Source organism: Plodia interpunctella, chromosome 22 (genome assembly GCF_027563975.2).
Source record: "Plodia interpunctella isolate USDA-ARS_2022_Savannah chromosome 22, ilPloInte3.2, whole genome shotgun sequence".
NCBI classification, from domain to species: Eukaryota; Metazoa; Arthropoda; class Insecta; order Lepidoptera; family Pyralidae; genus Plodia; species Plodia interpunctella.
Window position 1 is genome coordinate 4,612,208 of NC_071315.1, and position 24,851 is coordinate 4,637,058.

General features: G+C 35.3%; 1 protein-coding gene across 1 annotated transcript in view; it reads left to right on the plus strand.

Annotated features, from left to right (window-relative positions):
* Positions 1-24,851, plus strand: part of LOC128679920 (uncharacterized) — a 59,862-nt gene that overhangs the window by 18,839 nt on the left and 16,172 nt on the right. The window contains exons 2-5 of the mRNA XM_053762428.2: positions 2,221-3,103; positions 5,651-5,837; positions 16,534-16,645; positions 18,643-18,751. Of these exons, the coding sequence (XP_053618403.1) occupies positions 2,284-3,103; positions 5,651-5,837; positions 16,534-16,645; positions 18,643-18,751 (1,228 nt within the window). The 5' untranslated portion in view covers positions 2,221-2,283. The remainder of the gene's footprint in view (positions 1-2,220; positions 3,104-5,650; positions 5,838-16,533; positions 16,646-18,642; positions 18,752-24,851) is intronic.

The window sequence follows — 24,851 nt, forward strand, 5'->3', positions numbered from 1 at the left end:
CTTAGTCATGTCGTAGCGAAATGAATATTAAAAGTCGGGGGTTTTTTTAATTTGTCTAACAAATAAACTTGTTTTTATCCATCTCTTCATAGTCGTATGTTTCCTCACTGCCGAGGGTCGTGGAGTGATTACAGGCACTATTAATGGAGTGGTTTGCCATTGCCTTCTCCATTTCATACCAGGTGCAGGTTTCCTCACGATGTTTTCCTTCACCGGAAACAAGTGGTGGTCGATGAAAACTACTATACATAAGATGTTGTACATGATGTACATTTTTTATGTCGGCTATACACTGCACGTGATTATTATTTACCTATTTAGCAAAATCATGCTATCAACACTATGACTTAAACATTAATTATTAGTATTATCTATAATCCTCCTCAGGTATGTTCCAAAAACGAAAAAAGGACTTTTTTATTATTTCCTACTGTTTCCACGTCGATTTTGAATCGAGTTTCACCTGAATACCTTCATCAACTGGCGTCTTACCAGCCAGTATTCCTTAACAATAGTTCAAATTGCTATTGAAGCCAACAGACACGTGGCGTGAATAGCTGACCAATTGCTTTGATGTGCTGATGTTTGACCGAAATGCGTAGGAGATAAATTAGATCTCGATGGTGTGGTGTAAGTCTGTGAGAGAAACGAAACGTTTAAATATTTTTAACACAATAACTAGTTATTTTCACAAACATGCTACTAATAGTATTGCGAAAGTGTGACTTTCACGCAAAAAATCTACTGGACAAATTATTATGAAATTTGACGCACGGGTAGAACATAACCTGAAATAGGGTACCTTTATTCCCAAATTCCCACATAAAACAAAGTCGCCCGCCGCGTCTGTCTGTTTCTTAGCTTTCTTCCAAAATCAACGGATTTTGATGCAGTTTCACTGTTCAGACAATTTATTCGCTATATATTTATTTATTCGATATAATTTATTACTTACTATTGACACCTATGATGTTACAAGTGTGGCAAGGCTGTGGTAACCACTTACCATCAGGTGGACCGTCTGTTTGTCTGCTTGGAATTATAGTATTAAATATTTAATATATATATAAGACAACATATTACGATTGGCCCATCTCGTAAAAACCGCTCCATCTTACAACTTCAGCCATCAAATTCTTATGTGAAAAACAATGTCGCAATCAGAACCATTTGAGTATAAACACGCGACAACTCTGTGGAATGTGAAGTATTATAGCCATTCTATAATTAATCGACATCCCCGGCAGCTGTGTCTATCGGAATCTGAAGTAGAGAGAGCAACTTATTTGTGATAGAACACGCAAATAGGCATATATGGATAGATTAACTCTTTATTGCAACATTTACAAAAGAAACATAAATTATAATTAACTTCAGAGTAGCTATAGTTACATACACACTCAACACACAAGTCTTCACGAATTGGATATAATTGAATTTGAATTAGGTTCTAATTAATAAACTTTTCAGTAATCTGAAGTTAGTGTTTCTGTTAACTAGATACCTACATTAAAATCTGATATACTCGAAATAAGTATTACCAGTGAAATAAATAAATAAAGAAATATTAAAGGAAATGTATTACATAATATATGCATTACACAAATCAGAATAGTTATTATAAGTTTTCACTAATAGTTGCTTAACATACTTAATAAATTTGACCATTTTTTTGTAATAAATATTTATAAAATGAAGATTTTTAATCATTAAGCATTGCATGATTCTACAAAATGCGCACCCGAGAGATAAGTTTCTAAGAAATACTTCAAATTCTTACACAAATACATAAAAAGTTTTATAATTACGAAATAACGGAGGGGAAGCGAAATATGCAAATTAATCATATTTGATAATAATTATGACACCGAGCCGAAAATTTTCGTGAAATGTGTCGAAAATAACAAGGAATTTATAAATGTTCATGACGTTGGCGCCACTTCTGTTGCCATTCTATAGATTGTTTAAATATTTCGAATTCTTGTCGTTTACGAGGCGGGATGTTATTACAACATTCATTATATCATCATAATATTCGTATAATTGCATAATACTGACATCGTATATATTTTTTAATAAAACCGCATTTGAATAAAACTTTTAAAATGTATGAATAGGGAGATTTTTAAAATTTTTACTTATATTTTATGTTAAAAAGACTGTCTGATGATAGTTTTGAATTTATTTCTATTTACTGATTCGATTTCTCTTTTGTTGCAGTTAGTGACGCTGTGCAATGCGCGAAAGTTCCAAGTGAAGTGAAGTGAAGTGACAAATACAGTGATGGCAGTGAACAGCCCCGGTGGCTACCCGCCCGTGTCTCCCAAACCGCACACCCCAAAAAGTCCTAGACACTTCATATTTCCCCAGAAAAGTCCCTCAATTACCTCCAGCACTTCTTCATCAGGGTACTACACTCCTCAATCCGGCTGCAGCTATGACAAACACAACCAACCTCCTAAATCTCCAATCGCTCACGGCCACAGAAGTCCTATAAGTCCAAGGCACTTCAATTTCCCTCAAAACCCATCAGGGCGGTCGAGTCCCAGCAATATCGACCGCGGTCATGGCCTACACTACTCCACGTCTCTCAAACACAATCGTCGAGAAAAGTCCAGGTCACCGAAACCACCTCCAGTCCATATCCACACGAATCCCGGCTATGTCTCCCCCAACCGCACCAGAAAACTTTACGGGTCCACTTCCACAGTTGGTTCGCCAAGGCTGGTGACGTCTCCAAGTATAGTCTCAAGTCATACTGATGACTCTATGGATGCAATGCCTGGGACACCATCAGCGGTTGTTCACGACGCGGACGACGAAGCAACGACGATATCTTCGAGGATATGTCGCAAGTCAACGTCGGATTTGACAGACTTAACTGATGACACGCCCCATACAAGATCTACAAGCATTAGTAGACCATGTTCGCCGATGAGGAGGGGGTCTATGAAGGGGGGCTTAGCCTACTTGGCAAGCAGGAGAGGTTCGAGAGAATCCACGATGTCTAACTGTGATTCTGTAGAGGATATTGGCCCACTTAATTTCCAAAATACAATGCGGGGCAGACAAAGGAGGACGTCGAATTTTCTGGAGTTGCCAGGTAAATGTTGATTTATTAGTTTAGTTTGAGAGGTGATTGAGGTGTTCGGATGAGCTCTTGGCTAAATTATTACTTCACGAAGTTATCGCACCGTTTATACTAAATTGTTTTAACTATGTTTCGTAATATTATGCTTCAGTTACGAACGAAATCCTGTAGATGTAGATGCACAAAATTCGCATATTTTCCGGTTCGCATTGTTGACAGTTGACAATACACAGAATGTCCCGTTCTCGCATTACTTCCTCTAGACTAGACATTCTAGGAATTGGATATTTTGACGTATAAGCATTTGGGGGCTTTTTTCATTTTATTATGTCACTTATCAAATATTGTTAGGGATTGATACATTATCCGATAACAAACAGTCAGGGAACATTAATGACTGACTTCCAGCTATAAACGTCGAATATAGTGTTGGGAAACTGTAGTGTAAATGTTAGAAATTTTCTATCCTATAAATTAGATTTTTGTAAGAATTTTTCTATGTTTGTAAAAGTATCAACACTGAAATATTACATACTTTATTTATTTTATACTTTAGTATCAATACTTTAATATTCCTTGTGTGTTCCTCGTCTAAAAACAGAATTTCTTTATATATATTTTTACTGAGTAAGATTTTATTAAGTAGCCTTATTATTACGATGCAGTACGAAAATTAACACAGGAGTCAATATGAACATCGAGTTCAGTACAACTTCACAACAAGTTATCTTACCTAGAATTCTATGCCGCGGTAATAGGGTCGAACTTTGAATGGATTCAGCTAGGTTGACGTGACTGTCGTCTATACCTTTCGTATTTTCTACAACGCCGAGTATTTTCTATGCGAATGCCCGCCCCGCGATTAAATATCAATACGTCAATTTGTGCCCGCATCTGTGGGCATACGCGAGGCAAATAAAGTAGAGGCGTATGTATCGGTTGTGCACTATAGGTAGTGCACAACCATCGATATGTTTAAACATTATTTATTTAATAAACTTTATTTTTTCAAGTAAAAGCAATTGGGGATAGGGCAACGTGTGAAAAATTTTATTAGTGTGTTAATCCAAGGTATCAGCTACCCTAATACCAAAATTCATATTCAGCCCATTGCGTTTAATTCAGCCGTTTAAGGGTGAATTTCACGAGCATTTGAACGCGTCGTGTAGCGTTTCATTAGTGTCCGACATTTTTTTTAAATAAATAATCTTTTTTTTTTATTAAACATTTATAAAATCAACATTGTACCAGTACTTTACTTATTTATAAAATAGAATAATTACTTAAATTAATTACTGTGTATGGTACAATTTAATGAACACTAATGAGAGCCCGCGGCGAAGTTCAAAACGCTCGTGAAATTCACCCTTGAGCGTGAAAAGTAACATATTCACAAACTTTCGCCTTTATATCTAATTTTAGTGGGATAGGATGAGATGAATGGGGTGTATAGTGGAATGAAAAAAGGGAAGGGATGGGATATTTTATATTCAAAATATTGACGATCTAAAGGGCACATTGATCACCACGGCTGCTCGTGATAGACGTCCTGGGTACGGTAATCGTACATGTTTTCACAGATATTTGCGGTTCTAGTGCGTTTATACACATTTACAACAGCATAACAGAAACAAATAGACATGTATTTGTTCATCGGACGCGCTAGCTTAGTGCTTGTGTAGGCCGTTGTGTGTTAATTCTGAAAATATGTAAGTATATATACAGAGTAGAAATGCTACCAAGTATTGATATTACATACATTTTCCATTATAGCCAAAATATTATTTAAACTCGTGACATCTCCGTCATGGTAACGTATGTAAATATTTTATACAGACGTGAGGAGGGTGGGTCTGCGGGGCGAAAATTGTGAGGTAAAACCTTTTATTGGTAGGATGAATAAATAACTCCTTCTTTATTTGTTTTCATATATTCAGTAACCAAGCTTCTAAACTACATTTTTTTTCTTACAAGATTGATAGATAGATGAACTCTTTATTGAACTATTTACTAAGGAGTCATAAGTTACAACAAGGTATTCAAACATAAGTGAGCGCAAAGTCGGACTTATTACAAATGTAGTTTCTTTCAGCCAACCTTTGGATGGAAAGTGAAACAAATCTTATTATGTAAACAATCTTACCATATTATTATATGTATTTTATGATTTACTAGCAATACACATTAAAATAGACGAAATTACTCTATTGGAATTAAAATAGACCTTTCACGAAATTACTTTATTGGTTAATACATGCTTTACTTTAGAATTTAGAATTTTGTACAAATATTTGATTAATTAGTAACAATATATAAAATTCTACAATAAGTGTTTACACAACAGTGAAAACTGCATCAAAATCCGTTGCACAGATTAAAAGAAAATTAGAAACAGACAGACACGGAGAGCGACTATGTTTTGTTCTATTTATTGATGTAATCTATTCGTGGTTTTAACCTAACACATTCCGCACGCAGAAAGGGCCCAGATAAAAGACCTAACTAGCGGAAAATAGTCCTCGAGAGAAGTAAGTAATCTAACACATGTTTCTTCACCAGTGGTGGAACACTCTCGCCCTCGAGTTTGCTCGCTGCCTGAGAAGCCCTACAACCCTCGATTGTCAGACGACCTGTACCGGCTGCGGACCTTCTCCATCACCACCAAGGGCGGAGTGGTTAACTGCGGCGACTCCATCTGCAACAGACGCAGCCGCTCCAACACCTCTGTCAATTCCACTAACAGCAGGTAAACAATGCAATATGGGTAACAATTAGAGACGAAAATTTATATGCATTGCACTTACCCAAAACGGCAGCTTTATTTTATTATTGTATAATTATATTGTCTGTAGCTTTTATAGTCTTTTTATGTTACTAACAATACAAACATTAAAACTATTTTTATTACATTGAAAAATTGCTGAAATTTACAAATAATACAAATGTCTTCGACTTTTATGTACTCTTATATTCGAAATGCACTCGCTTGATACCATTTAAAACCCTCATCTATGTTATTGTAAACAAAATAAATGATTATGATAACTTCCAAAATTACCGTAACTCTGGAAGTTTTCGCCAATGTTTCTCGAAATATTCCTGGAAACTTTCAAAGTTACGGAAACTTTCGGTAATTTTCTCCTCTAGTAACAATCCACATGGAGCATCTCTCTCTCTTTTTTTTGACGTCTACACGTGTGCATTCGGGGTTGTTTAAAAAATTAACCTAAAAAAGAAGATTCGACTGCCATTTTACTACTGGCCGCCTGCCCGATGTCAACTCTTGGGAATGCAACTGTTGCCTATTTAGTCTTTTAGTCGCTTTGTACGACATCCACAAGAGATATTGAGTGGTCCTATTATAGGGCTGAAACCACAGGCTACGAAAGGTCGCACGGAGAAAACTTACAAAATCATTTTTCTCGGATGATTTTATTTCAGATTTCATACCACTGTCCAAGCGTCTCTTTTATTCCCAAACGGACTCTTAAAGTCATGTCCTATTGCTCATTCATGCCCCGTTGTTTCGACGTCCGTCGACGGACAACGCAGAAATTGTACGCACGTCAGTGTCATAACCTATTGAAAACAACGGAGCACAACGGAACCGCTCCGTGCTACGTCGACGCAACGTAGCAATGGTGCATGGCTCTTGACCGATTTATTAATGGAATCTGGTTAAGACGTATGAATCCAGTTGATTAATAACATAATGGAACAATTATGGTCAGCATTTACGATTCTAACAAAGGTCCGCTAAGTCCAAAAGGTCCCGAAGGGCCTCCTTTGTCTGCAGCCGATTGTGACTTCGTACATAAAATATGGAAGGTGCTTTTACTTTACCGCTCTTTTTGACTGTGAAACTCGGGTTCTGCAGAAAAAAACCTTTAAATTTTGAGGATTGTTAAACCGGTGCATGTCGATGTGCTTATGCTGTTACCAATCAGCTGTTAAAGTCAAAGAATTTGATTGGAACCTTCACTTTTTTACGTCACAATTTGAATTAAGTATGTAGTACAAGCTTCCGTGAGAACTTCGAAATAAAAAGCACTCTATGTGTTATCCAAGATTATATTATACCCGTGTACCAAATTTCATAACAATCTTCATTACTTTTAAAATTCAACGTGATGGTACGAATTTGCGGTCAAGGTCAGTCCTGAACTGGATCGCATTATGAAAAGATAGTGAACCCGAATCATGTGTTATTTGTACATAGTCCTTACTTATTATGGCATATTATGGGCTGTTATCTAAGTTTCACTTGATAAACTATCGAGTCCATCTATCTATTGTTCAGTATAATTAATTAATGCAATTGTTGAAACCACCTCAGACTTAGTAATGTTGAAACTTGAGTCAAAAAAGGTACCTAATCGGTACATTGTTCGGTACCAATCACATTGCGTCATTGTGACGCAACGACAACCACACCGAAATGTTATTGGTTAGCTGCGTCTCGCTTCGAATCGATTCGACAGTGAGAAGTGTAATGCAAACAAATGTGACATTGTCTCAGTAAGGTAACATCCTTATCAACGCATACAATAGAAACCGCATACCTTTGACACAACGGCTTAGGACTATTGTAGTGGTGGTGTGCCCGATTACCGAGATTATTATGTACAGTCAGCCGTACGGCAAGTTAGCATACATTAGCCCCTATGCCGCGGTAAATTGACTATGATATGAGATGAGGTGCTGTCGACTGTACGCGAGATCGATGGGGGATATTACCGCAAATCGGCTATGAATTACGCAATATTGTATTCCTATCAACCTGTTCAAAATTTGAATAGAAATTGCTTTCTAGTATGTTATTATCTAATACAATAGTAAAATGAAACTAAATAAGTCTAAAATAAAAAAAGAAATACTTAAAATAATTGAATATTAAAAAATCTTTAATACAATATTATATTTAAAAAAACAATGAGAATGAGATAGTTGGTTTGTTTAGTCCTTTTTATACGTTAATGCGTAGCAATTTGGTGTGGAATCAATGTGCACTCTTTTTCTAGAAATATGCCTATGATTAAAAAGTCCCAGGCACAAATAGATTATACTAAATGTCTGACTCATATATAGCAGTATTCTAGTTTTCATAGACCACCACTGGCTTCCGATGAAGGCAAATATCGCTTGGTTTTTAGTTTCACCTGTCTCGATGTCTGTAATCAAATCTTGCAAGTTAGATTTCTCGTATTTCTAGTTAACCTACAAAGTTGAAATTTCCCACGTCACTTCAGTTTCCATCACAACGCATTGTTATGATAAGTATGACCCGATGGTGCAGCCCGGATCGGCTCCAAACGAGGGAGCTCCTCAACCGTTTACAGCACGAACATGGATTTTGTCAGGCGTTAAATGCCATAAGATATCTCTGACGATAATAAAAGCTTGTGGCAAAAATGATATTTTATTAAAACTACTTGTTAAAAACGTGCTCTGAGAGTTTCAGACATCCCTTAAAAAATATTTTACCTACATCTTTAAATATTCATTGTAAGAAGCCCAATTCGATATCGATACAGACGCTCGTGAACGGTTTTTTAAATAATTAATGGACCCTTAAGCGAATTGCGTTTAGTTTGAAAGAGCTCCCGGAATTTTATGCCTCCCACCCAATCGCTTTTAATGATCACGTTCCTGGGTCAAAAATAGGGCCACATTAGGCCACTGCCCGGAGCGTTGGATACTGGCGCCCGTTTTTGAAGAGCTACCGTAGTTAAACCGTCTATGTAACTCTATTTCGCCTATGGTGATCCGCCGTGGACTGTTGAGTATTGTTACTTTATATAACTATATAGTACAAAGCAAACAAAGCTTATTTTAGGTATACCAATCACCCGGCCTAGAATTCAGATAGGGGGTATAAAACACCCCTAAATTTTTAACAAAAGGCACACACACACAAGGTCATTTATGTGCCCCACACGCAAGGTCTCTCAGTAAGACAAATGGACCCAAAACCACGTATAATAACACGAGTCCATAGAGTGAGTATATTTGTTTGTCACAGAAAGCACTTTTCTAACGTTTTGTTAAATTTTTATTATAATAATAATTGTATTTTTATCAATAATACTCTCCTTATTTTATTGTTGTAATTGTAATTAGAAGTAGCTGTAATAATTTAAAAATATAAACTATATTAAATTTGAAATCAAAACTAAATTAATTTAAATAAAAAGTTGATACTAAATTGCCATTTACTTGTCTTTATTAGTTTTAATATACAGTTCTGTGTTCAAAAGGTTTAAACACTCCAATGGAAACGAAATATCGGCGTGCCAGAATCGAGCCACTTCGATAGCTTCATCAGAAGCTGCCATCAATCAATCGATATAACGTTTGCAGAATTGCATAGAAGAAGAAGAAGCTTTAAAACGAGTTTTTGATTGGAGAGAGAAATGGCTGTACATTACTCTCTCCAATGGCATTGGGGACTGTGACGCTACGATGATTTTTTAAACCGGTCTGACGCTAACTCTTAAATGGGAATGCTGTTGTTCCCTATCAGCTATCAAGGATATGGAATGATCCTACCACACCCACATCAAAATCCCTTGCATATAAAGAGACAGAGAGACAGCGGGAAGCAACTTTGTTTTTCATGTAAACTTCTTTGTTTCTATGTAAACTCATGTTTTTTCACAAATATTAGTCTTTATCTTTGTCTAAGATTTTTTTATCGCAACGAAAGACAATCAATGTAATTACTTAGATAGTGTGTTTCCGGCAGTAGATTTTAACACCACTAATAAACTAAACGCGCTACATATTTCCATGGCTACCTTATAGCTATTCAACGCAGACCCATCTGTGGCAAGTTAAGCTTCTCCCCCGAAAGGTCGCAAACTTGTCTCTTGACTGGGTGATTTGTTGGCCGGATTCAACGCCAAATATTTGGTGCCTACGCTTTACCTATCTTTTTGAAATTTAAAATACATTATAATTTTTCAGATTTTTAAAAAAATAAAACGCGCCCTTTTTTATATTTTTATTCGTGGATGACTGACTTGTCTACGCATGTTCCCGGTTGCGTTCGGGGTTGTGAGGTCGCGTAGCCCAGAGTTAGCGTACAAAAAAACCTTAAATGTTTGTAGTTTCGGCTGTGATTTTACAACCTGACGTAAACCCTCCTTGGGAATGCTATTGTTGCGATACGAGGCGACTAAATAGCCTACTATTTAGTCGCCTCGTATGACATCCACGGAAGGATAATAATATTTATTTGTGAGACATAGGTAGGTATACGTATGCGTGGACATATGTATAAGACCTACATTTGTTAATTGACGTCTTTGGAGAAAAGGCTGCGGTGAAGTTTGTTGCGCCGCTTCTCTACTTCACCTGCGGAAATCGGCGGTAGACTTAATTTTATGTAAATTTTGCACGTCAATAAGTGATGTATACCATCCTAAGTTAAATAAAGAATTTTGAACAGCACAAAATTATAAGGTTACTACCCATAAAAGCCAAACAGAGATAGCATGAGACAAAATTTTCTCATGCTTATTCTTCATAGTCGTATTCCTCATGGCTGAGGGTCGTTGTCATTACGTGGAACGAAACACACACAACAACTTTCTTGGCATTATTAATGGAGTGGTTTACCATTGCCTTCTACATTTCATACACAAGTTAATAAGAATCAACCAGTGTGCGGGTTTCCTCACGATGTTTTGCTTTACCGGAAGCAAGTTATGGACGATGAAAACTACTATACATGAGTCAGATTTGTATACAAACTCATGTGGCACGAGTAGGATTCGAACCTGGGACCTTTCGATACACAGGCGAGCGTTTTAACCATTACACCACCACCGCTTCTGCTTGCAATAATACATACTTATAATAATATAAAATATATAATAGATGTAAATTGAAATTCTTAATCAACCTGTGCGCGATATAGATGACAAAGCGTTCTTTACAGTGGCAAATGAGTGTCGGCCCCATTACACGAATTGGGGCACGTGATATTTTTAGGGGCCCACAGCTTAGGAACCAGAACCCTAAATTAAATTAATTATCCTTGTTCTGTTGTGCTTAATGGATGCTTATAAATGTACTTTTGTTTTGTCTCGCGTTGTATCTCTTTTTGTATGTTTCATTTGACACGTGTACACCTTAGGTTCGCTAAATAAACGTAAAGGACTCTCTCTATTATCCTCATTCGTTCCCGCTACTATTCGGACTAGTAACGCACGAATCGTGGGGTCAGCGTAAGTTCTAACCATGAACTCCATGCCAAATTTTAGTTTTAATAACATAACAAATTTTAAGCCATTAATTAATACAAATGATATTAAATGAATTACCTAAACAACCAATTATGTTACATTTTTGCCAAATAAAAATTTTACAACTGCGACATTATCAGTAGCGCGTGCTAATTCGGGTATAAAACAAAATATAAACCAACCTTTAAATGTTAAACATTCAGCTGTGATTTTACAACCGGCAGCTGACGTCTGCCTGATTTCTACCCTCGTTGAGAATTCCCATAGACATCAACATTGTCCTAAAATATGTTATAATGAAAATTGTGTTTTTGCAAAACTACGGAACCGCTTAAATATTTTAATATGGCTCATCATAATTTCTTTATCAAATGAACACTGAATGGGCCGTGTCGTGTCGCATGATTATGGAGATGTCTTCCGCCCTGATACGTGTTAAATTATTATTTTGACGGAAACACCGTGTTTTTGGGGCGATGTTTCCACTTAATAAAGTTATAATGTTATGTTAGAAATGCATACATAAAAAGAAAAAAATGTAGAATTGAGAAAGTTTGTCGAAAGGAACGTAAACGTATGTCCTACTCCTAGTTCACACGCTCGTAATATCAATGGGATATTAGAAAATATGAGTAACCGTGTTCACACTGCAACACATTATTGTCGCGAATATTTTTATTACATTTTGAACGTTACGGTTTAAGTCCGTGACAGCTGAAGTTGTCAACAGGCACGACCATAGATTACATTATCTACAAACGGCTTTCAAACGTACAAAAAAAAAACAAAAGAAGGAAGTCATGCGATCGATCAAAATATTCTTACAAAAACCTACGTTACACGTATCCTAAGCTAACTAATATTATAAATGCGAAAGTATGTTTGTTTGTAACCGTCACGCTCTATCTACTCAACCTCATGCTCACTCACTCAACTCACTCAACACATGTAGCATATAATAATGCACACCTTTCATCGCGGAATAATAACTGATCCCGTAGGAAATTTACGAGCGCGACATTAAATGTTAGCTTGTAAATGAGTCAAGTTTTAAAGTATTTATTTTAAAGTTTTTAAAGTGCAAAATTTGATTTTCAATCCACCAAATCGTATATTATGTAAACATAATTCTTCTTCATAGTCGTATTCCTCATGGCTGAAGGTCGTGGTTATTACGTGAAATGAAACACATACAATAACTTTCTTGGCATTATTAATGGAGTGGTTGCCTTCTCCATTTCACACACAAATTACCTAATAAGAATCAATCAGTGTGCAGGTTTCCTCACGATGTTTTTCTTCACCTGAAACAAGTGGTGGTCGACGAAAACTACTATACTCGTACATGAGTCAGATTGGTATACAAACTCATGTGGCACGAGTAGGATTCTCGAACCTGGGACCTTTCGATCCACAGGCGGGCGTCTTAACCAATACACCACCACCGCTTCAACATAATAACAATTGATTATTATCAACAGTACTGTTACAGTTTTAGGGTTGTATTTCCAGTTTAGCTTCAGTTTATCTTTATAACTTCAAAAATGTATGACTTCTGACTTTCGGTTATAAATCTACTTTGTCAACGTGGCCGAAGGATTTTATATCGGTTTAGTATCTTCATATCCTCCTATCAATAAGGTAGCTCGGCCATTTTTTCATCTTTATCAAATATCTAACCGACGGAATCACTTACCTTCTAGAACCCTTAAAGAGGCAAACGACCTATGCAAATTGTTCCAAAGACACCCTCGAATATTGGGGATGCAAGTAGGTCACGTGCAGTGCCGTATCAAGGGGGACTAAATGGTGTCAAGTACCAGGGCCCGAAAATTCATAGGGCCCTCAAAGCTTCCAACAATATTTTTTTCTTCAAATAAATCTTAATTGAGTTTAGATTACAGTTTTATTTTTTACCCTATGTTCTCACACTTTTCTGAACCCAAGATCAATGTTTTACTTTTGCGCCTCACTTCAAATCAAATCAAATCATTTATTCAGAAATTAGGCCTTCAAAGGCACTTTTTCACGTCATATTCTAAATTAAATTATGTTTACCAAAGCTACAAACTACTAGCATTTCGGAACGACCACTGCTGAGAAGAAATGCCGAAAGAAACTCATTCAAACAGTGTTGGTCCTTATTATGCCAGAAGGGCTTACCATTTTTTCAATATAAATTTATGTATAACTTTTTATCAGTGTAAGTACAACAATGTAAGTACACAATAAAGTACATGGTCAAAAGGTATACTGAAACATATTATGATTGTGACTTCACATTGTGTTCGATATCCTTAATTGTCAGACCATATCATCCTTTTGTACATAGTAACTGGGACAAAAAAACGAGACGTACTGGCTGATATTAAGCAAGCTTTGCATTATTACTAATTATTTTCAAATAATAAAACTCAAAAAGCCATTGAGTTGAGACAAGTTGTAGGCCCAGATCTGTCATGCACCAGGTACGATGGCTCGCTAGATACATCACTCTAGTCACGTGGTCACGCGAGGACTCCATCAGCTCCACTGATTTTGGTAATGAATTGTTTGGACAGCGGAATTGGATTGCCATTCATTATTAGTTTTCCTTTTGGGATGTACAAATGTTTGAGTGAGTTGTGCACGGTTGTTTCGTTTCATAACGATGCCGAAAACGGAACGAAATATATAAGTAGTAGGAAAACAAACGCTGGGCTCCAACTATCTATGGCTAAGGAAGAAAATCTCCAATTTTGACTCCGCACTTTAAACGTGGTTACTTTATTATCTATAAGACTTTCGTTACTTTTCTTTAATCTACAAGTCGACTTGGGGCAAATACTTGGGGCGATAACTTTCGAACCGTTGGTCTGATTTTGATGAAATTTAAAAGGTGTGTAGGATCTGTCAATAGAATTTTTAAGTTCGTGGGGCATCAAAATCAGTTAATTCGTTTTTGAAATACTCACATTTTGTAAAATCTAATCAAAAATATATTATGTTCGCGAGGTCTCGGCGAACAACTAGTTAACATTAAATCATAGCGAAGATAACTGAAACAGTGGTGTTCGCACTTAAATATAAAGTATTGAAGTGCCTTTTAACGTTAAATGTTAAAACCTTACATCTTCTTTTAGTGAAATCTTCATTGAAAATTGGCAATCTTCAATTTTATCTATACCTTTGAAATGGCTCCTTTAAAATCTCACGAACCGATGCAAACGCGCCGGTCAAACAATGAAACAATTATTTATCTTATTGTGTCTCGATTCTGGTTCGCAGAGCGTTTCGATCGCTGCGGCTGCGCGGTCATTACAATTCTTCATAATTCATAAAATTTACATTACTACAGTACAGAGTAATTCATGTAAAGTCATATAGTAAAACTCATTCTTATCTTTGTTAAAATTTGAAATATTGTAATGACAGCGCGACCGCAGCTGTCGAAACGCTCTGCGAGCCACCTTCTGCGCGATCGACGGATTAAACCGGTTGTCAATCACTACGAAAATCCAATTTCGTATACGATATAAATAATACGAGCCACCAGTATTACCAGACGTACTGATCTTGGCGGGACGTCCCGATTTTAAACCCCGTCCACCATTAGTCTCGCTTTATGGGTTTTGCGGCAGAGGCAAGAAAAAAACGCGCCACCGCCATACTTTTGGACTCACGTCGTTGCATGCACTTAGACACTAGCTAAATTAATGGTAAAACAGACTAAGCTATTGTATTTTTTATGAAAAAATACCAACGAATAATTAAGTATTTTTTTTCTATTATGAGCCGTTTTTGTGGAAGAATCCTTATTTTTTTACTCAAAAGTAGCTTAACCTTTATAAAAATAAGAAACGCTGCGAACCACGCAATGTTCTACCTACACGGTCTAAATGGAGAAGCTGTGAGTAGCAGCTCCAAAGATGTAAAATTATTAGACTTTGTACATTTTAATTACATTTTAATTACTTACAGTGGAAAGAAGTCGTTGACCGATGTGAAACGTTTTTTACACAAAGCAAAGACTCATTAAGTATGCCGTTTCCTAAAGTTGACAGCTTAATACTAAGCTGAAAATTCACCATTGTGATGAGTGAGGTCGTTGACCTGCGATCGATGGCGACCATGACTAGACAGGAAAACTAAAGTTAGATAGATATGAGCATTGATTGTACAATGCCTGACGAATAAATTAAACATACGAACAGTACGCTAATTAAGTACGTAAAACCTAGCCGTCAACTCATACAGAAGAAAGCGGTTTCAAGCATGTGACAAATAAAAATTTATTATTGAAAAATCACAATGTATAAGATTATTTTAACTGAAATTTTAAGTGAAATTCGCTCTTTTATGTGTGCTGATGTCTATTTAAATAATAAGTGTGTGATAATAAGATGATAAATGTTTTTATTTTCTCCTTACAATAGGTAATTTAGAACATTATACAACTACAAATGCATTTGGTTTTGTATATAAACGTGTGGATACTATACCCTGACATAAACTTCCTGAAGGACCAGTTCTACATGATTGTAACTAGATAACTTTTACGGTTTTCAGATTTTTATTAAATAAACGTGAGTTCGTAGGATTTGTACCTGGGACCTTTTGATTATAAGCGCCTTAAGAGCACGCACTCTACTCACTAGCGCTACCGTTATTTTCATATCAATTTATTTTAATTCAGATAAAGGATTTTATAAAACAGTCTTATTTGTTTTCAATTCAATATACAGGGTTACTGGTATCAAACGCAAAACCTCCTAAAGACTATTTGGGTACATCAAAATATGCAACTTTCATTCTACTTTTCGTGATTCGTATTTTTCATATAAAAAAAATTACAATCCATTTTGCGATTCTACACATCTTAACTCTATGTAATAGCCAAGCAACACGAGACAGTACAGTTATGTAGCGTACAGCGTTATGTAGCGGAATCTAACACATTGTTAATGTTTTATAGAAATGGCATTAAAATTGAAAAAGGATTTTTTGTATTTATTACGTTTAAACAAAAGTCGTAGAACAAAAGATGTTATTATCTATGTACCTCATGCGCCTTTGGAAGGTTATGCATTAAATACCAGTAACCCTGTATAGGATATATGCAAACATAGAAGTCACACACCGACAAGAACAACGTTCTTAAATTAAATTTATATAGTTTTAAATAGCTGATGGTTTGTTTTTTTTTTTACCCAGGGCTTCCGACCGGTCCCCGTTCGATGGGTCTTGTTGCTCGGGCTACCGGCCCGTGGACTCCGCAAGCCTGACCACGCCTGATGAAGACGACATGGACCCGGGAAGCTTTAAGGCTAGTTTCACTACTTTATTTCTCTCTCATATTATATACTATGCCACGGAGGTCGTTTGATGACCATCGTGGCATAGTGGCCACGATGGTCCTGGCTTCGATTCTCAGTTCAAATATTATTACCAGTGATCACAAATATTTGTCTACGGTTCTAGGGTGTGTTGTGCCCATTTCTGTGTTTGTTTCCATCGGACCCGCGCCACAAGCTTAGTCCTTGGTGTGGCCGTTGAGTGCTGTCTATTTATTTATTATTTTATATCTGAAAATTTTCCCTGTTTCTTTATCAGCCGTTGATTCTCTTTTTGTATCTCTTTTAGTGGCCGGCACGCGTCACTCTTAACAAAGTCCTTTTGTGGTCGTTCTAAAATGCCAGTAGTTATTCGTTTTTAGCTTAATTGGCTATTCTTCAACTAGTCAAATCCATGGAATTAGTAGGTATCAAATCATATAATTTTTTCTAAGGTCAGAATCTCGATATTAATAAAACTGATCTATTGAAGTGACATTTAATTAACATGTTTGATTCTATGTTTATTTATACAAACATACATTTTATTTTTCACCCAGTCGAATGGCCAATTAATTAATTTAAACTTAGAATATGACGTAAAAAAGTTCCTGTGAATATCTTATCTGAATAAATGCTTCAATTCAAATAATTCATAAAAAAAAATTTCTAAGTCGATTGCTAATGAAAAGGGTCTTTGAAGTGCTGTTTCATTAACTGAAGTCAAATTAAGTGCCGTTATTTACGTTGTCAATACATAAATTGAAATAGCTTTGGGTGAGTTGCACCATTGAACTATGACGTTGACGTTAACTTGCACGCCGCCATCATTATAGGCAAAATGGCGTCCTTTGCGTTTTTTTTTACGCAGATTGCAGATTAAAGTTTTACGTCAATGTTGACTGGTGCAACCCACCCTCTCTGTGAAATCTCTATGGTTTTAAATTAAACGATGACCAAAGATCACAAATTCTATTTAGATTCAATACAATTTACTAGACATATAAATAAAATTTTTAATTTGTATATACACACTTAAGCTATTTGTTAAAACTAAAAATTAAAAATAAAATAAAAAATATTAAATTAATTTAAATAAAAAATTTACACTAAATCGCCGTCGTCGTGCGGTAAAGTTCCCAGAAGGCTGGCGACATTTGCTCTTTGTATGGCCAAACTCAAACGTTAAATACAAACAAAAGGCTTTATATTCATTAAAAGAAAGAATGTATTCGGCTGAATAATATGCCACCATATCAAATTAAAATATCTATCATAATTGTGGTATATAGCATAAGTATAGTAAATCTATGAATCCTTACATATTATAAAACAAAGGCCTCTGCCGCGCCTGTCTCTCTGTAAGCGATAAACTCAAAAACTACTGCACGGATTATCATGCGGGTTTCACCAATAGATAGTATGATTCCTGAGGAAGGTTTAGTTATATAATTATTATAGATAGAAGATTTAGGTGTATATATATATTACCTATGTTTTTACCCGAGCAAAGCCGAGACAAGCCAATAGTATGAAAATATAATATTGTTGAAAATTGTATGCACTCTAGCGCTTTTGCTCATTGCCATAGCTAAAGTGGTAGTCTTATCAACTGGCAGATTATGACCCCTTACGGAGAAGGGGAGAAGGAGGGGTGTTGTAAGTTTAACGTGACAGTGTACCTATCGCAGAAGCCAAACGGCGAATCGATTTTGGAAGAAAATTTAATTAAAATTGTTCTTAGCTATGTTTGGAAAATGTGTTGGCAGCCGTTCTGAAGTCAGCTCTTTTATACCAGATAAGATGATGCCAGCAACTTCGAAGTCAGGTTTCATACATTTTTAATTTAGTTTTGTTAAGTGTAAAAAAATTACAATATGAAAAAGATTTTATTTTTTGCTGACGAATCTGCGAGCAACAAGCTCGTAATGATCCATACGGAGTAAAATACTATAAGAATGACTTATGAATCCAAATTTTCTCTTCGCAGATACCAAAATACAGGGTGGTGTTGCTAGGCGACGCCGGCGTCGGTAAAACAGCATTAGTGTCACAGTTTATGACGTCAGAGTACATGAACACTTACGACGCAAGTCTGGGTGAGTGAGATTACCGCTAAACTGAATAATCAAGCTGGAACTCCACTAAGCTGTGTTGTGCTGAGCGGGACGTAATGGGACAACCAATAGAATTTCGTTTACCTACCAAAAAAATAATAAATTCTATCATAATACAAAAATCAAGTTATAAATAAATTGAAAACCATAATAATAACCATTATCTATTTGTTTATAGAACGCGCGCTTTGCTGAGTTTCGCACAAACAATAAAAACAAATGACGAAATCTTTTTGGTTGTTTGAAACGTCGCTCTACACAGCACAGCTTTGGTGGAGTCCCAGCCAAGTTCTCCGTCACTTGAGATATAATTTTCCTTGGCAGTAGAGATCAGAGTGATTCCTCTGACATATTAACTGATATAATTATGATCTTACTCTATAATAAATATATATATATATATATATATATATATATATATATATATATATATATATATATATATATATATATATATATATATATATATAGCTTTTGCCCGCGGTTTCATCCGCGTGAATTTCATTCAGGAAAACTTTTTGTAGTATAGAGTAGTACACGGATGATGATAATATCATTGGGCTTAGATTAGTTAGCGTTCGTTATAGTAATTTTTTGCATATGTCATATATATATATGCCGTTTAAACTAAATACGTGATGGTACTGAACAAATAACTATTACGTAAATGTAGGTATATGTATTTTGTCGTATTTCGTTGCATGTTTATGGGATACATAGTGTAGTGCGGTAGATCGATCCAGGTAGAGGAACAGACAGTAAGTAGTCTGTACCGTTTCCACGGCTAAACCGCTAGACCCATTTTGATGAAATTTATTATGCATGTAGATTTTTTCAAATATCAATCCCCAAATGATGATATGGGTGATGAAAATACAAGCTGGCGAAGCCACGGGAAAAAGCTTGTAAAATACGAATATAGCTACATGTCAAAATGGAAATACAAAAGCAAAAATGTTTTGAATACAAAATTACATGTTCTTAATGGAGAAATTTTTGAATTAAATTTAAATAGTTATTTAAGCAGGTAAAAATAATATTAAGAACATACACATATAAACAGTTCCTATAATATTATTTACTACTAGCCGCACATAAAAAAAAATATCGTTCTTGGTTTAAATTGCCAATGTCAAAAAGAAGAAAAAAAAATGTTTCTTGTCGATTTTTCCCGCTAATTGTTTTTCTTTTCGATGCGTAGTCCTAAGTTCTTACCAATTCTATTTTCTTTTATTGTATTTGGAAATACAATGTAATTTATCAACAACCGCAAGTAACGGAGTTTTTTTTAATAATAAATAAACTAATGAATCGACATAACTATAAATTCGGTAGTGCAGTTCACTGGTAAAAGACCAGAGGGATTAACATCCTAAGTTAGTGGTTTATCCTTTCCACTTAATGTGTACTGACTACCAGTTACATGTGGAAATTTAAATATAAACACGAATAACAAAACAATTTTGTATACTCGTTAATATCAAAATGATATTAAGGCACAATTGAAGGATAGTCTTTATGCAAAATATAGATAAAAGTCCTACTTTCGAAGTTCTTTTCGAAGAACGCCATCACTTAAATTGTGTTCATGAATCGCGTTTCTGAAAAGTATTTTGACACAATTTAAACGTGACATTCTTGTATTAAAAATTGTAAAGTATAAGAAAATGAATTTAAAAAATAACGCTATAGTCCATGGCTATCTTCGTCATGTAATAATTTAAGAGCGAGGCTCTTGTCGATGGAGATTTATAATACCAACCGGAAGCCATACTAGATAATAGCAATATTAGAATCTACTAGGACAAGACCATTATTATAGATAAAACAATTCATCACAATAGAACAGATATCACCATTCACGATAAAACCACCAAAACCTTTCCATAGATGTATATAATTTTAATTTTTTTTTATAATTTAATAATTTAATAATTTTTTATTTTTCAAAAACTAGTTTACATAATAACTCATTTTTGATTGATGCCTCCTTTTAAGCATTACGCCTGTGCCAGGAGACATCGCTCTTCCACAACACAATTTATATGTATTTATAAGTATATATGTAGATATAAGTATAAGTATAATTCCATAGTAAGCCATAATGTACCAAGATTTAAACAAGACTAAAATTTATTGTATAAAGATGTAAATAGATGTTGCAATACTAAACACCTACAATATTCAGTCCACCATATCACAAAAACTCTCAAAATACCAAGATCTCGCAATAGAATTAAAACGGCAATGGCAAGTCGATACTGTACACATCTGTACACATAGTCCCAATAATCATTTCAGCGACTGGCGTCGTGCCTAGGAGTTTGCATCAAAGCTTAGAGATATATTGAAAGCCCACAAAAATATCCCCCATCTCTTGCAGAAGGCAGTCATATTAAATACTTTCCGCCTAACTCGCAAATTTCTCACTACCTCTTCAATATCTCATGCTTTTAATACCATCATATAACTTCTATTTACGCTTTGACTATGGTCGGTGTAAATAGAAAAATAAACCCCATATTAAAGGGATATATATATAATATAAATATAAATAATAATAATAACTTTATTCACCCAAAAAAGGACAATAGCTTACAGAATCATTTTAGAAGGTACATTTACAATGTCTAAGTTAAGGACTCCACAGTCCAACTAACTCGAAATTGTAAATGTACCTTATTAACCTTTATCCCACTGAATATTGTAATAAGCATCAAACATACAACATGTTTGATATACTCAACCACGCAAATTATACTAGACGAATATCGATGAAATTTTGTACACGGATAGAATATAACACGGAATTAAGTCTAAAAGTTATCTGATACTCGAAGTTTGGTTAAAGTAGCATATACGTAGGTACATTAATAGGTACCTATACACTTGTACAGTAAAAATATACGCAGCTACAACATATTATTGTTGCATTTAGGTAAAAGAAGAGAGAGTAGGTACTCTCTCTCTCTCGTTTTCGTTTTACCGGTTTCTTCCGCAGCCATAAAGTCCGCTTTCTTACTTTTTCATCTCCATTCTGCATGTCAATTTCAAATTCAAAAGTCTTTATTGAACTTAGGATGATATACATCACTTATTGACGTCGAATTACTTAAACCAAGTCTACAGCCGACTTCCAAAGCGCAGGTGAAGAAGAAGCGGCGTAATAAACTTCACTGCAGCCTTTTCTCCAAGGAGCATGATCCTCGGCATCCCTAGCATAGCATTGATAGTGAGTAAACTGTCATGCGGGCTGCCTGATGGTAAGCAAACACCGCTGCTCATGGACACCCGCAACCTGATACGGGTCACCCATGCCAACATTTTGAGAAAGCGATACTCTTTTCTTGAAAGCCCCAATGTCGAAACTATTTTGGGAACACATTTATTTTTATTATTACAACAGAATGTTTTGTCAATTGAGCATTATTCATCATATTAAATTATATACAGTACTACCACGTTTATAAGTAACCTCGGCATTGTTCGACGGCGCAGAATAGTACAACCGACCGCCGACTCTGGCCGAATGAAAATATTAGTGAAATAGCGAACTTATTGCTACTACATAAGATTTTAAATCCAAAAACAACAGGAGTCGTGCTATCTCGCTCATAATAATTGTACAATATTACACTTGAGGGCAACTCCAGACATGGCGCGTACGCATTAGCCAATAGCGATTGGCGCATATGCAAAAAAATGATTTCTGCGCAGGTACATCGATGTAACTTATAAAAGTGGTAGTACTGTAAATATTATTTATATATCCCTATATATAAATAAAATTTATATTAAATAATAAAAATATATGGAAAATCTCGTAGATTGAGTTAACCTAAAAGTAAATTCGAAACTTGTGAACCTGAGGCCTCTTGTGTGTAGTCCAGCCTGATGACCAGGCTTCAGAGGTAGTCAGGTATCACTTAGTGATAGAACGATTAAACTCACACAACAGTAGAATTTTAACTTAGGACCTATCAATTACAGATTTTAATTTTCCATAGTATAAAACACTGTTTTGTATTTTTTTTATTTAGCATCAATCAGACTCTGTTACCTGCCAGCTGGCATTTCATTTCGAAAGCAAACACATTTTCGTCTTTAACAAAATGGAAATTTCAAAAATGAAAAGCAAATTAATCTCGAATCAAAATCGTGAAGCAATTACGAGTAAAATTGAATATTTTAATAATAAATTTGGTATTTGTGTGAAGTCTGTTCCCTCGTTATTTATTAAACATAGAGATTAATTCATTTTCATTTGTAAATAAATTATATCTAGCGGTCGATGTGAATTAATCATTTTAAGGTAAATAATGAGATAAAAATTATAATTATACAATACATAACAACATATCAACCAATCGCCGATTGACTGTAAGAGATCCCTATATGGGACAAGTCCGCCAATTTTTCTGGTATTAATTTATTTTTGGTACATTGAAGTTATTCAAATAAACAGAACAGAGTATTTTCCTATTATTCAATAAAACATCGTGATGAAATGAGAACCTCCTACATTTAGTTTAAAAACATAAGTGTACTCTTAATATTAACCGCTCATATATACTTCTTCTTCTACCATGTAGTCATCTCGAGACATTGCCCTGTTACTAGGGCCTTTATAATGTACCCATTTAGCTACTTATTCACTACTAGATGCGCCCCGGGGCTACGCTCCCGTGGGTTATTCGGGATAAAAAGTATTCCAGGTTATATTCTACCCGTGTAACAAAATTTCGTAACAAACCGTCCAGTAGATTTTGCGTGAAAGACTAACAAATATACACACACAATCCTCACAAACTTTCGCATTTATAAAATTTGTAGGATGATAGACAGACGATTTGGATACAGTCGTGTTTCACGACTTTCTGATACTTGACGCAATTTTATGTCAATGTCACTCTGTTGTTTTCCTAAATCTTAATTTATATTGAAAATAATCGCCCATAATTTGTTTTGATTGGCATTACTTTAAGTGGCAGTCTCATCACTTGCTCGTAAAGTGTCTGATAAATAAAGTGTATGTAACATATAGAACAGCGTTAAAAATTGTGTTTCACATGTGTTGGATAGGGCCAGTTGGCATTAGGCAGATTTATGTGGCGATTAAGTTTTATCTGTCAGATAATATTATATTTTATCAGAAAGTTGTGAAATGGGCTGTAAATGTGAAAGCGTAGCAAATGTTTTCGTACAAAAGTATTTTAATGCCTTTACAGTGAGAATAGTTAATAAGTAATAGCGGACCTTGGGCTCCGACGCTCATCGGCTGAGGAAGATACCGGGAAAACGCTCAGATGGGAGAGACAATGAGAATAATTTGTTAGTATTCCCTTTGAAGGATTAAGGTGGTGGAAAGTATAAACAATGCTACGAAAGTTCTACGAAGAAGTGCTACGCGGCTACGACAGAGCTATCAGCTACGAAAATGCTACGCGGCTACGACAAAGCTATCAGCTACGAAAATGCTACGCGGCCACAGAGCACCGTCGCACATGCTTTGTTTTCATAAAATTTTGTAACAATTAAGTAGTATAAGTGAATTTATCATTATAATAAAAGAATAATACGTTTCTTAGTAAATTTTAAATGGAAAGTTCTTTTATTTACTCGTTTAAGAAAAAAAACACTTTTGTTAATTTTGAGCATAGTGAAAATATTTGGGGTTCGCGTAATTTTGATAACCTCTAAATTATTAATTTAAAATGAAATGAGATAAGAGACAATTTTGTGATACATTAAATAGCCACGGTAACTATATTAATTATTAATAGGTGAAATTTGCTTTGCAAAATAAAAATACTATCGCGGACTTTTTTTTAGATTTTTTTATGATATACATTTCCGTAGTCCTCTATTTTGATGTATCTAAACCAAAACAGACGAGGAGAATTATTTTATACTAGCTGCGCCCCGGGGCTTCGCTCACGTGGGAATTTCGGGATAAAAATACCCTATGTGTTATTCCAGGTTATAACAATCGGCCCAGTAGATTTTGCGTGAAAAAGAAATAAACATACACCATCACAAACTTCCGCATTTATAATATTAGTAGGATATAGGATTGTGATAT